The sequence below is a fragment of the Uloborus diversus genome, unplaced genomic scaffold (genome assembly GCF_026930045.1).
Source record: "Uloborus diversus isolate 005 unplaced genomic scaffold, Udiv.v.3.1 scaffold_529, whole genome shotgun sequence".
Classification (NCBI taxonomy): domain Eukaryota; kingdom Metazoa; phylum Arthropoda; class Arachnida; order Araneae; family Uloboridae; genus Uloborus; species Uloborus diversus.
The window spans coordinates 42575-57473 of record NW_026558713.1 but is presented as its reverse complement, the minus strand read 5'-3'; the positions used below and the strand labels follow the sequence as shown (position 1 = coordinate 57473).

Sequence of the window (14899 nt, the reverse complement as noted above, 5' to 3'; positions counted from 1 at the left end):
ATTACTTTTATTTTTGTTTTGGTTTGATTTGTTTTTGTTTTTACAGTAGATTTATTTCAACTTGCAATTTTTTTTTTTTTTGTAGCAAACTTTTTTACGTCTTTATACATAAAGGGCTAATCTCTGTCCGGATGTCCGGGGTAAACTTCAAAACTACTGGAGGGATTTTAACCATTTTTTCACCATAGATAGCTACATTATCGGGGAACAACTTAGGCTATAATTTATTGCTAAAAAACTTAGTTTAAGAACGTCGTGATCGAAAACAGTAAATGTGTCATGTAATTTCCACATCAAATGATTAAAGATTAAACCCATTGTTTCGAAAATTCGTTGCCTAACAACAGGAACATTAAAAGTAATCATAATGTAAATTTTGAATCAAGGCCTCTCTGGAGCAAGCATGATATTTATTGCTTTCTTAGGAGTTGCATCCTTTTCTTTATACATAAAGGGCTACTTCTGTCCGGATGTCCGGGGTAAACTTCAGAACAACTGGACGGATTTTAGCCATTTTTTCACCATTGATAGCTACATTATCAGGGAGCAACTTAGGCTATAATTTATTGCTAAAAAACTTAGTTTAAGAACGTCGTGATTGAAAACAGTAAATGTCATGTAATTTCCACATCAAATGATTAAAGATTAAACCCATTGTTTCGAAAATTCGTTGCCTAACAACAGCAACATTAAAAGTAATCATAATGTAAATTTTGAATCAAGGTTTCTCTGGAGCAAACATGAATCTAAAGTCATTTAAACATTTGGAAACTCACTTTTTGCACACTTAGGTAAACGTAGTTGAGAGCATTTTTTCTTTTTTTGTGTGTGTACTATTAAGTAAATAAAGCGCACAGTTTTTTTTTAGTGATCTTTGTTTTTGTTAGATATATTTTGGAAATTCTTCAAATTTTTATATGCTTCACTTTGCGCTTTCGTTTCTAAATGAATACTCTTTCGTTCTTTATACTTATTGCTTTCTTACTTTTATGGGTAAGGATGAAGCTCAATTTTTAATGACGTCAAAGCGGTGTGTTTTGAGTTCTTTCAGTTAAACAGAAAACAAAAGAAAGTAGCGATTGTTTCTCACAATTATTACTGACCATTTGAACGATTTTTTCAAAATGAATTCTACTATTTTTTCAAAATGAATTCAATGCCGGGTATTTTTGCTAGTATAGTCATATTGCTTTAAAATTGTATGTGTTATTCAGAGTTATTAATGTATTCAGTTATCATTTGCAACATCCAAATGATGTTCTGATATCTTGATTCCTTGAATTTAAATAGTTTTTTGAAATATTAGTTCTGTTGTATTATTTTTAATTATTAGATAAAAGATGTCATGTTGCTAAACATACATATTTCTCATGAAAATAGTTAAATCAATTTGTGAGCTATAACTTCATTCTTAGTAGTTTGTAGAAGTTTACTGTACTTAATAAATGTTTTAGTTTCTATAGTCTATATGTAAATTGTTTACTCAATCATGATGATTTTCTGTTTAATGCTGCTTCGTAGGAAAGAACTATTGAAATGGTTTGTTGGGATTCAGCTGTCTGAATATTCTCATTTATATCAAGAAACTCAGGAAGTAAGTTAAGCCTTTGAAAACGTTTTCTGGTGCATAAAAATTTTTTAGTGCTATTATGTATGTAAACCATACATTTCAATTCTTTTTACTCATTAAATATCCGTGGTTTTCTCATTAAGTAATAATATCATAAAAAAGCAAGTTAATCCATAAAATTGGGTTATTGAGCTTATTATTTTAGTCAGGGCATCCTGATAGTAAAATTCATTTACAAAACTAAATAGCAAAACTGCATTGCTTATAAGGTATCTTCAATCTATTTTTTAATCTGTACCTATTTGATAAGAAAGGGGGTTAGGAATGGTATTCAATAACATATATATATATATATATATATATATATATATATATATATATATATATATATATATATATATATATATGTGTGTGTGTGTGTGTGTGTGTGTGTGTGTGTGTGTGTGTTATGATAAACCTAATATAAATCTTCTTTCTTTCTTTCTGTTTTCAAAATGAATTAAACAAGAATTTTGCATTATAATCACATTTATTTATATTCTGTGTTGCTTATTTATGATGTGTATAAAGTAAAGAACTTGTCTTGGTAATGAATTAAGTTCTTTGTTTTGAGATTTTCTCTCTTAATTTATGTATTGATTTTTGTCATTGATTGTAACTGTGTGTGTGTACTGAACTTTTTGTTAATACATGCATAGCTGCCAAGTGCTCCGTTTTTCCCGGAGTTTCTCCGATTTTTATTGCGTACTCCGAAAATCCGATTTATTCCAAAAAACTTTTTTTGACTTTGCTTGTTCACTTTTCGATTTTTGAGGAAAAGAAAGAAATTTCCCTATCCTCAAAGGCAGGAATTATGCACAAGAGAAGACAATTTGATGCTTTGGAAACTTAGTGTCAGGATAAACACTGAGAGGGAGCGTCGATCGGAGATCATCGTTTTTTCATCGAGCATTTCTGCTACGTGTAAAATGTAGCCGCCATGTTTGGTCATTCACAAGATGGAAGTTAGTAGACCTAGACGATGCTTAAGTGCCTTCGTTTTTAAAGACAAAGCAGAATTGGGCGTTTCTTTTAACTGCAAACTAATGAAAATAAGAAAAATGGGCTGCAAAATGGTTTTTTTTTTTTTTGGTTATTTTAGACAATTTTATTGAGAAATATGAAAAACAGTTTTACTATTTAAAATTTCATCTTATCCTTATTGCTTTGGACACGAATGTGCTAAAAATTCGCAGTTAAATTGTAGTTCCATGGGGATTTTTTATTTTTAAATTATTTTCATGCAATAAATTCAAAATTTTATACATGAATTTTTGACTTAGTTGCCATATTGTCATTTGAAAGATTTTAGTTACGTTTTTACGCAATGCATTTTCAATACATGTAGGATATGTATAAAAGCATATTTTTAAAAAACGTTGCAGTTTTATTAAATCAAGCAGTAATCATGTTTTTTTTTTTTTACTTTTCAATATGTATCTACGTAATGTTCCTTTTTTAACGTAAAATAATTTTATTTTCAACTTGGTTGTAGTTTTGTTGAAAATCTAACATGAAAATTCAGAAAAGCCTTGTAAAGGTGCTTAGAATTTATGGAAACTTACGGTACAGAAGGAAGGTTTGGCACAGGCCATGATTTCGTGCTCCTATTTTAACCCTCGTTGCTCCTATTTTTTCAATTAAGTGCTCCTATGTTTTTTATCTTGAGATTGGCAGCTATGTACATGATATTTAGCATAGTATCAGTCAAATGAAAGTTGTATTTTCTGAAGAGAAGGAAATTACATGCATGCATCAAGAAATGTTCCTATTTTTAATTATTTTTATTGCAGAAAATTTTTGAACATGATGCTGAATTCAATAAATATTGTGTTTTTTCATTTGAGGTTATTATTTTCTTCTAAAATCTTTCTTCTGATTTTGAACACTGTTATTTTAGTGTCACCCTTCCAATAGACACTAAATTTTGTCAAAAATAAAAATGAAGATATTTTAAACATTTTTTCTGTACTTTTCTAAGTGTTTAGAAGTAATTTTTTTTTCTTTAAAATTTTGACTACTAAGCAATCTTTATTTTGAAACTAAGCAATTTTTTATACACAGGGTGATTCAAAAAAGAATTAGAAAACATGTGATAATACAAATACAAATACAAATGTGACGACCAGCAACAGGCTCTGGGACCAGCTAGGCTGGTCCTAGTCAATTAATTAGTCCCCAATGAAGATCAATGGCCCTCTTAAAGCTATCCACTCCCTTGCTCATTACCGCCTCTTCCGGTAAGCTATTCCAAGTGCCCACGACCCTGCTAAAGTAGTAGTTTTTCCTGACTTCCAAGTTAGCCTGAGATTTAAATAGCTTAAAACAATGACCCCTTGTCCTGCTTTCCCCGCAAAAATTTAATCCATTTACATCTTTCATTTTGATAAATTTAAATAACTGAATCATGTCCCCTCTGACTCTCCTTTGCTCTAGGCTATACATGTTAAGCCTATTAAGTCTGGTATCATAATCTAAATCTGAGAGTCCCCTTACTAATTTAGTTACCCTTCTTTGAACCCTTTCCAATACAAAAATATCTTTCTTCAGATAAGGCGACCAAAACTGAACAGCATACTCCAAATGAGGTCTTACTAAACTCCTATATAAAGGCAGAAGAACTTTCTGCCTGATTTATGACTGAACCCTGTAAACGATATCTCATACGCTTATTTCCATGACCTAAGTGTAGCACTTGACATTTCCCTACATTAACTGCCATACCCCATTTATCTGCCCACTTAGTAATATGATCTAAATCCTCTTGCAGCTGTTTTACTTGTTCTTCATTTTCGACAATCCCCATAACTTTTACATCGTCAGCAAAACAATTCATGCTTCCAGAAATATTTTCATTGATGTCATTCATAAATATAATAAACAAAAGAGGCCCTAAAACTGATCCCTGAGGAACCCCACTTAAAACATCACTCCAATTAGAATGATTTCCTCTCACAACTACTCTTTGCTTCCTACCAGTAAGTCAATTTCTTACCCAAAGTAAAGTTTTTCCTCCTATTCCAATGTCAGCTAACTTGCTGAGAAGAGCAACATGCGGTACCTTGTCAAAAGCTTTTTGAAAATCAATATAAACAACATCCACACATTTTTTGTTATCTAAAGCTGAGGTAACCATGTCGTAGAAATGCAATAAATTATTAGTACAGGATTTACCTTTCCTGAAACCATACTGCAAACTAGTCAACAGACTATTAGTCTCTACGAACATCATGATCTTAATTTTGATCAAAGTTTCGAAAATCTTACAAATCACCGAAGTCAAACTTACAGGTCTATAATTCCCAGCAATACCTTTAGACCCCTTCTTGAAGAGTGGTGTTATGTTAGCCAGCTTCCTGTCCTCTGGCACCGTCCCCGAGTTATAAGAAGCATTGAAAATATTCAAAATAACATCCACTAATTCCTCTGCACATTCTACTAAAATTTTTGGATAAATATTATCTGGTCCCGGAGCTTTAGTTGCTTTAATCTTTTTCAAATGAAATAAAACCTCCTCCCTGGAAAATACAAAATCCTCAAGCTGTATAATAGCTTGTGTCTTGTTAGTGTCAACTGTTGAGATACAGTTATCGTTAAACACACTGGAAAAAAAGTTATTTAGAACATTTGCAATATCCCTATCGTTTTGGATTAAATTTCCATACTCATCAACCAAAGGCCCAATTTGACTGTTTCGAGCTTTCCCAGAATTAGCGTAAGCAAAAAACCTCTTAGGATTCCCATCAATGTCATCTGCCAGCCTTTGCTCCAATTCCCTTTTCTGAATCCGTACCAAATACTTAAAATTTCGCCTTGCCTTACTGTACTGGAGTCTCTCCGCACTCTGACCAGTTTCTTTAAACTTACGAAAAGTGGCTTGCTTATAATTAAGAGCTTCTTTAGTCTCCCTGGAGAACCACATGGGCCAAATTTTGGTACTAACACCTTTTCTCCTAAATGGAACATAGTCCCCAACGGTTTTAGCAAGTTTATCCTTAAATTCCGTCCATTGCTGATCTACGTCGCTATTTTCCAACCCTGACGAAAAACCTCTTTCAAGCTCTGCCCAAGTGCAACAAAATCAGTGTTTCTGAAATTGGGCACAAACATAAAATTATCATCTTTGCACACTTCAAATTTAACCCGGAACCTAATGCTGTTATGATCACTATCTCCAATATGCTCCCCTACACTCAACCCCTGAACAAAACTACCTATGTCACAAAAAACTAGATCCAAAATTGCCTCCTCTCGAGTTCCCTGAGTTACAACTTGATCTAAGAAACAGTCACCAATTACTTTTAAAAATTCCTCTTCTTTGCCATTACCAGAATAAAAATTATTCCAATCAATACCCGGAAAATTGAAATCCCCCATTATGATAACGGATCCCTTACTGGACATGTCACTAATAATACGGTACATCTGTTCATCTTGTGCCTGGTTTGAATTAGGTGGCCTATAAATGTTTCCAAACCGTAGCTTTTTGCCCTTACTGCTCATCAGCTCCAGCCAAACCATATCAATATCAGTAGGCTTATCATTTATGACCAATTCATTGCAAATAAAATTGTCTCTAACATAAAATAAAACCCCACCACCTCTTTTACCTACTCTATCCTGTCTGAACAAATTATACCCAGCAATATGTAATAACTCTGCATCAGATTCGGTAGCCCATGTCTCTGTAATTCCAATAACATCCAACTTCTCATCCATAACTATGCTTTTCAATTCATCCATCTTGTTCCTAATACTGCGAGCATTGGTATAGAAAACTTTGCGCATGCCTAAGTTGCTTTTATTTAACACCCTGAAATTTCCTAAATTACAATTGTTAACATTACTACTCTTGTTCATCACTTTATTTCCATTTCTAGCAATACCCAAAAAAATTTCATTCTCTCGATACCTGATGCTTGAACCATTCCCCCCATTCCAACTTAGTTTTTTGACTCCGAAGCCCTTAAAATTAATCTACTAACCATTTTGACCCCTGTAGAGCTCAGATGCAGGCCATCCCTAGCAATCCAATCCCGTTTACAATGACTCCATACATCAATGAACCTGATACTGCGCTTTTCGCAAATTGACTTCAGTAGCAAGTTCATACACCTCGCACGTTGATTTAGCCAGCTCCTATGCACTCCATACCTGGGAAGCAAACCAACCCCTTGGACATTCGTCGAAAAGCTGGTTGCTTTATCCAACAGGGATTCCCATTCCCTAGAAAACTCCTCATTTTTACTGTGGCCTACATCATTTGTTCCCACCCACAAAGTAACCATGTCCTCCTTATTCAATACTCCCTTCTTTTCAGCAACCATAACGTCTTTTACCCGAGCCCCTGGTAAACAACACCTAGCCACCTTACGCTTTACTCTCCCAACTGTGTTACCCACCTCCCTTACCATAGAGTCCCCCAAAATTACACCTTTAGTTTCCCAATCTAACTCCTCATTTGAAACTTCCCCCTGAAACTCTGGAACATTTATACCCTCTACAACTGGCTTACACCCTAATGCTAACTGGGCTTCCAAAACTAGCATCTTAAGTCTTAAGTCTGAGAGTTCAGCACATTTAGTGCAAATATAATCCTCCTCAAAAACAGACTCATTTTCCCCCTTATACAGGCAGAACATATGACATAAATCACAAGAGATCCACCTGTCCCCCTTCCCACTCTTTACCTCTTTCATAATGCATATAACACCCATTTCTACTCGGTGAATATGTTCCAAAAGGCAAAACAGAAAGATAAAAATGCAAAAAAACACAGAATAAATATTAAAAACAGCAGTAAATAAACAGAGTTGCTACACCCAATAAAGCACACAAGATCAAAAACCAGGAGATCACCACATGTTAGGCTTAGCTCCAAAAAATGCAAAAACACTTCAAGAATACAATAACAGCAAAAATGAGCCCCCAAAACACAATAAAACTAAATTACATGATAAAGTGAAGTAAAAAAACCTAAAACTAGACAGTAATAATGAAAAATTATAGTAAGAAAACACTTATCAAATTAGCAGCAATAACACTCCCTGCATCACAGGCGCCCTCTAATGGCCAAATCCAGAGCACCAATGCAAAAGTTTTCATCTGACGTTACATTGTCTGGCACAAAATTTCAAATGCATTTAAAAATGGCTGCTCTGCTTAGATTAAAACAACACTTTTGCTGTATTTAATGGGGAGGAAAAGTACTGTGCAAGCATTTTTAACTATAGAAAGAAGAAACTGGAAACAAAATTTTCATCACTGAATAGATGTCATTATCCCATCTATACGGTTAGAATGGTTTTATGCTGGAATAACTGCATAGGGCTGGTGTTAGGACCTTTTGTTCACCCTGATGTATATTAGCTTATGAATTCTTCTTTCTCAGGGTACACTTGTATGTCTAGGGTTATAGGTCTTTTTATACAAATAAATCACTACAGGAATGATGTTTCAACATTTAAGGAGGTGCCATGCAGGTCCACTTTAAAGAAAAATCTGGAAAAATCCAAATACTATTATTTATTTAATGTTGGACTTTACACCAACAAAATGTTGTAAATATTGTTCAGTTTGTACTTAATGTTATTATTTTACACTATGTTTTGATAGAAATATGCTAATTATTAAATGTTAAATATTGGGGATGTGTTGTTTTTTGTTCGAACAAAGTGGATGTGTAGGATTGAACTAGGTTGGGATATGTTCTCTTCTGCCTAGATAATTTGTTTTCTCAATTTATTTACCCCCCCCCCCCCCAAAAAAAAAAGTTAACAAACTGATACACAGTCCGGTAGTTTCAATTTCCTATAAAAGCTGTTGCAATAGCTGAAAATATCACTAGCTGGTGAGTTAAAGGTGATGTTAAACTCGCAAAATACTCTACAAAACATAGACTTTTTTACTTGCAACATTACATCAATAGAGTTGTTGTATTCATTGAAAAGTTTTGTAATATTAAAATCAGAATGCAAATAACTTCTCTTCAACTTTTTTGTGATTAAATGACTTTCTCTTCCATTTAACTTCTTTTTTCCCTACAGATATTCTACTAGTTCAATCACCATCACGATTCTTTAGACTTTGATTTGTAATCAACTTTTTAGCTATACTACTTAACCTGTGTTGCTTTCAATTGAGTAAGGTGCTTAAAAATATTTTTACACTGGAATTACTTTTCCGTTACTGTTGAAAATGCTATAGTTAACATTGAATCCATGTGGTTTCAGCTCAGTGTCAAGATTATTAGTGTGCTCTAGCCACACTACTGCATGAGAGTGAAACTGACAAATAAAAATCATTCATTACCTCAACTTTGTATTGTTAAAAATTCTGTAAATAGTAATTATTTTTGTGATTAATTTGTTGTAATCTGGCTAAATTTGGCGTTTATTCCATTATTTTTCATCTAAAATTATCTTAGTAAGTAACCTGTAAATAGTTTCTGGTAATGTACATTCGACGGAAGTATACGGGCCCCCATTTCAGCATGATAAAGGATTTGTGAATGGAATTTAAAAAAAAAAAAAAAAATTAGAAAGTGGTAGATTGTTGTATGATTTTCTTGAAATTTCTTTGCTGTTATAAAACTCCGGGCTTCTTGTGAATGAGAGGAGAGTCAGTTATGCTTTTTAACTGTCTGAGATTCGTCTGAGCCGTTGCTCTGTTTATTGTGAGGCATTTGCGCTGTGTTCTTGCGTTATTTGGATGTAAATACATGTGCCTTTGTTGAGTTTATGGTGTTAAATTGATATTTGCTTAATTGCTGATGATTGATTTAGCAGTTGTAACTACATTTCCTGTACAAAGCTGTAAATAAATCTCCTGTGCTTTTCTCAAGAACTGTGTTGTCATTCAAAGAAGGTTTGATGTTTCATCGAAATCATAACAGTATTTTTGTGGATATCCTTGCTTTTGCATCACAGCTCCTCGTTTGTGGAAAAAACGTTTCATAATATGCAACTGCATTCTTTGTTGAAAATCATCTGTATTGGTAAGTGCTATAACCTGTTCACAGGAGAGGATACAGACTACCATTTTATGGGGGGGGGGGTCATGCTAAAGAATCCCCCCCCTGAAATGAACCTACGAAAAATTTCTTAAAATGCTTGGGTATCAATAAAAAGCACAAAATCTGTCAGAAATGGGGTTCCTAATGGGCATAAACGTGGTAAATTATTTCATAAGCAATGAAAGAAGAAATTTCAAAAATGTATTTTCAAAAATAATTACTAAATGTTAGAATTTCATTATGCAACACTTCTATTTGTTTTCTAGATTGCATGGTTAGATAAAATTGATAAAAGGTATTCATGGTTAAAAAAGCATCTAATTGAATTTGAAGAAAAATTTGGTCGCATGTTTCCTCCTGATTGGGAAGTTAGTGAACTCATAGCTGTAGAATTTTGTCATATTACAAGGTATTTGATTTTAGTGTTCTTATAACATGACTTTTAACCTCTTACAATTTTCCTTGAATAAAAAAAAAAAAAAAAAGATTTGACAAAGTTGTTAAAACATTATTTTTCACTGTGCAACTTTTGTATTAGTGCCATAGAGAAAAGGTTAATTTATTGTTTCTATACTTTAAATCATTCTGTTTAAAATTTGCATTGCTATGTTACAATGTTGGTCGGGATCATATTAAACAAACTATTTAGTTATAATTTGCTTATTGTTCATAAAAGTATGTTAGGATTAATTCTTTTTAAAGGTTGTGGGGTTTGTTTATGGACTTCCACTTTCCGAAAGTCTTTAAACAGACAACTTGCAAACAGTCGGTTTTGCAAAGTTCACAAAATGCTGGATTCTAAAAATGAGAGATTCACTAAATTCTGAACTCTGCATCACTGCTTTCTTTCAAAAGAAAGAAGAGCTAGACAGTTGGGTCATACAATGAAAAGTTAAAGGAACAGTGCAGTCAGTAGCGTATCTACAGGGTCTGGCGAACTTAAGAAATTACCCCCCCCCCCCCAGGTCGCCTCGATGGGAAGTCACTGGAGGTCACCATGACCTCCCCCACCAATTTGGGGGTGGGCATTGACTAATTGGCTGGAAAAATTAGGATACAGTATTGCAACTTAAATATTCTAATTTTCTTTCCTTTTTTTTTAAAATAGTTTTTAATGATGCCCAATGTTCCTTCTCAGTACATGAAATGTATGTATATGAGTACATGCTCAAATATTTTATCATTCCGTAAAATTGGGATTTCATTCAGTGAATTGAGAATTTTCACCTTCTCAAAAATTTTAGTTCTCCCCCCCCCCCCCACCATTTCACATAAATTCAATAAAACCAATAATATTTGCAGTTCATTAATAAATATAAACAATGTACATTCTTGAACCAAATGAGAAGAAACATTTTTCAGTTCCGTTTATAGCAATGTACTTTTTTTTTTTTTCAAAATAGCTTTAACTTTTAATAGAACTTGTTTCAAACCAATAGGAGAATGTATAATAAGCATAATTTACACATTTACTAAAAGAAAGAAAGAAAGAAAAATTAAGTTTTTTTTTTCAAATAAAAATCAAAGTGTTTAAAAAATTCTATTATAATTAGGAAAGCAAAGCAAATGCAAAAAGCATTGCTAATCTGAAATTGAGTTTAAAAAAAACCATTTACATGCAGGCAAAATAAAAGCACTATATATTCGCTAATTCAGGCCTCCCAATATTTTGTTCAAATAAGGCTTTTTATGCTTAGATTATTTATTATAATGAGGGTAAATACGTAGCCTAAGAAAAATTATACACTTTAAGCTATAACACGACAAAATGTTGCCCCCTTCCCGAAAAATTGGAATCGTCCGGCATAGTAAGCCCTCCACTAACCGCTCCCTGGTATACAAATTGTGTGCTTAGCTAAAAACTTTAGCTAACTCAATGAATCTAAATAGAATTTCATGCCACGGGTAAAATCCCCCCCTCCCTTTTTTTTGAGAATTAAGGATTCACTTTGTTCCTCTAGCTCTTTTTCTTGCAAATTTTATTATTATTTTTTAAAAAATTTATTTATAAAAGCATTTTTATCTGTCGAAATACCACTCCCTGGCTGTAGCACCCCTGGCGAGACCTCCTGCCAACCCCTTGGTACGCTACTGGCTGTTGGGTGGGTCGCAATTTGTGCTGCCCAGGGAAGTCTTATCAATTTTTCATTATTTTGTCTTATTTTTGAGAGGAAAAAAAACTTCTTTGTCCAAAAGAAAAGTTTTGTATAATATTATATCAGTGGTTCAAAAACCAATGCCTTACTCATTGACTACAGGTTTTTTTCACCTTTAAATATATATATCCCCTCTTGCTCTTTTTATTGCAATTTTTTTTAAAAAAATTTTAAACACATTTTTTACATTTTTCAAATTCTGTAATTAAAAAAAAAAAAAAAAAAATCTCTTAATTTTTAAAAAAATTTTTGGAAATCAGTCAAAATGCCGCCCTTCTGGCTGCTACGACCCTGGCAAGAGCCACTCCTGCCAACCTCTAGTTATGCTTCTGAGGACTTTTTTTTCTTAAGTGTTTATGAGACTTGTTCAGTTGTTTTCCTCAGTAGCTTTAAAAGTGGAAAATACCAAAAAAAAAAGAAAGAAAGAAAGAAAAAATTCTAGAAAAATTTATAGCCTGATTAAAACAGAAACTCTTATAATTAGGGTTTCAATATATTTGTAGCTTTTTTCTCCTAAAAATTAACTTGCTTAAAATTCAAATATTCTTTGGCAAAACTAATCAAGCGTTTTAAAGTCAATCAGCATGCCTGTAAACTCAACTAAACTATTCTTTGCCAGCAACCAGTCCTCCTAAGCAATCTAGATGATGTTCACCAAAAAGAGAGACTAGATATAAACAATGGGATTTATGGGATGCATCATTTAGTGCCATCAATCATATGTTTGGCTCAGACGTGAACAAATTCGTGCCAAGCAGACGGTAAATGCAAAAAGTATTGCTTTTTTTTTTTTTTAATTTCAGAAAATTCTCAAAAGTGGCCTTCTGGCATCCTATTTGTTTGCTTTCGGTCTATCCTTTCCATTAACAGAATATAGTGTATTTTCAACATAATACGCAAACCATTGGTGATCAAAAGGTTTATTGTGGAAAGATACCTAGTCACATACTTTTATTGAATGACTACCCTACTGCACAATGGCTTTTTTACACAACTGCAGTCAAAATTTTGGTCTTTGTGTGATTTAAAATAAATATTCTGCTAAAATGATATTTTAAAAATATCTGTCTCCTATTTTTTGCTTTGGAATAAATTTTGAAGGTATTCTATTACATTGTTGAAATTTCGTGCAACTTGAATGTTATTAAATAGTCTCTTTTTTTATCTGAACACCTACCAAAAGTTTTGTTAAGTAACTTTCTAGTGTTTTAAATAAATATATGGTATACATTTTAAGAACTGAAGGTGTGACTAAAGAAAAGCATACATATACAGACAATGATAGTTCATGCAGGAGAGATGATTCATAAATTTAAAAAAAAAAAAAAACACATTAACAGCATTTTTTTTTCTTTTTTTTTTAATTGATAGGATCCAGAAATAAAAGGTTATGAATTAAAGTAATTATTGTATGTGTACGTTGTTTGGACATGCTTGTTTTTTGGCTTGAGCTATAAATGACCTTCTCAAATTAAATTGCTTCGCTGTACAAAATTATTACAGTAAAACCTGTCTAGAACAATACTGTTGGGACCTAAAAAATATGATTATGCTGACATTTTGCTGGAACCAAGGGAGATATCGTTATAGACAGGTTTATTGTTTTAGACAGTATTGTTATACACAGGTTTCACTGTATATTGTTCATTATCGAAAATAAGTGTACAAATGATTTTTCTAGGAAAGAACTCGGGAAAATTATGGTCTCTAGAAAATCTGAATTAAATGTTCAATTGTTGCTGTTTGCTATTGAGAAAACAACAAACTTTGAATCACTTTTGTCTCGTCGTTTCTCTGGAATAACTTTAGATGCATCTGCAATTAACCAAGCAACAAATAGTGAGGTAAAAAGACCTTCTTTTCCTTTTGAATTTTTAAGATAATTTATTTTTATTTATTCACTGGTGCAAAATAACCTATTTAAAAAAAAGGAAGACTTTTATAACTATACAATTAAAGAAATCTAACTGAGACAAATTTACAGTACTAAAAAATTATAAAGAACTCTCTTCAGCATGAGGGATAAGAGCAATGACAAAAATACCTTTAAAAAATTTTTTATTTCAAATTAATGCCTTAACAAAATGGATCTATTTTACTGCAGTAATCTGTGTAAAAATAATCATTTATGAATTTTAAACCTTTGATGTGCACTCACTATATATCCTTTGATGTTTTTAGGTTATGGTTAATTTCATTTTTATTTTGCTATGAAGGTTTCTTTCTTTCTTTTTAAAATATGAATAGAAGTGCAAGGGTAGATTTCAATGTTGCTGCACTTTCATGCAACTACATATATTACTAAGTTTAAAATCAGTGCACTTTCATGTTATTGTCTTTTATTTATTGCATTGGAATAGTGTTTCGTCTGATATATTAAGACGAGAGAGTATCTATGTATATCTATTTATGTCACTGTAACTTCTGAATGCTAGAGACTTGACGCTCTAAACAAGTAATTTTTTGTAATTTTTCAGGCAACATGTTCGGCCAGGTTATATTATTCTACATCTTTAATTAGCAGAAATATTAGTTTAAAAGTCAATTCTGAAGGGCTTTTCATTTGCATTATTTTTTTTTCCTCAGCGATTCTTCATTTCCAACTGGCAAGTTGTTTATAATTTCTCTCTCTACTTAAAGCAGAAGTGTATCGGTAGTGGGAGAAAAGTGGATCTTAGAGTAGTTTGATTTAATGGTTAAGTTACACAGTGTAAGTCAAAGTGGAACTTGGAATGGTTATATTGATGTGCTGCAGTGAATATCAATGGTCTGCTCATTAATTAATGTAACATCAAAGGCAGCAAAAGTGGCGAAGCTCCCGAAGTACACCAAGTGGCAAGAAGGAGAAGAACCCCCCCCCCCCCCCCAAAAGTACATCAATGAAGGCAGCTAATCTAGCATGTGGTCAGTAGCGGATACAGCCGGCGGACAACCGGGCATTTGCCCGGTGGGCTGGTCATGCTTCGGGCCGATCAACTAACAGCAAAGTATTTCGGGCCTGTACTAGCAGCAAAATGTAAATTTTGCGCGCATGTGTTTAGAATAATGCAAAACACATCCACAGCTCCTCTTTACGCATGGGCTTAAACTTGCGAGTGGAGAGAGGCAGGGCCGTCACCA

At 33.0% G+C, this 14899-nt stretch overlaps 1 protein-coding gene across 1 annotated transcript in view; it reads left to right on the top strand.

The window, feature by feature from the left end:
• The window catches only part of LOC129233562 (vacuolar protein sorting-associated protein 53 homolog), a 57490-nt gene that overhangs the window by 30221 nt on the left and 12370 nt on the right, over positions 1–14899 (top strand). The window contains exons 10-12 of the mRNA XM_054867571.1: positions 1522–1594; positions 9890–10032; positions 13461–13623. Of these exons, the coding sequence (XP_054723546.1) occupies positions 1522–1594; positions 9890–10032; positions 13461–13623 (379 nt within the window). The remainder of the gene's footprint in view (positions 1–1521; positions 1595–9889; positions 10033–13460; positions 13624–14899) is intronic.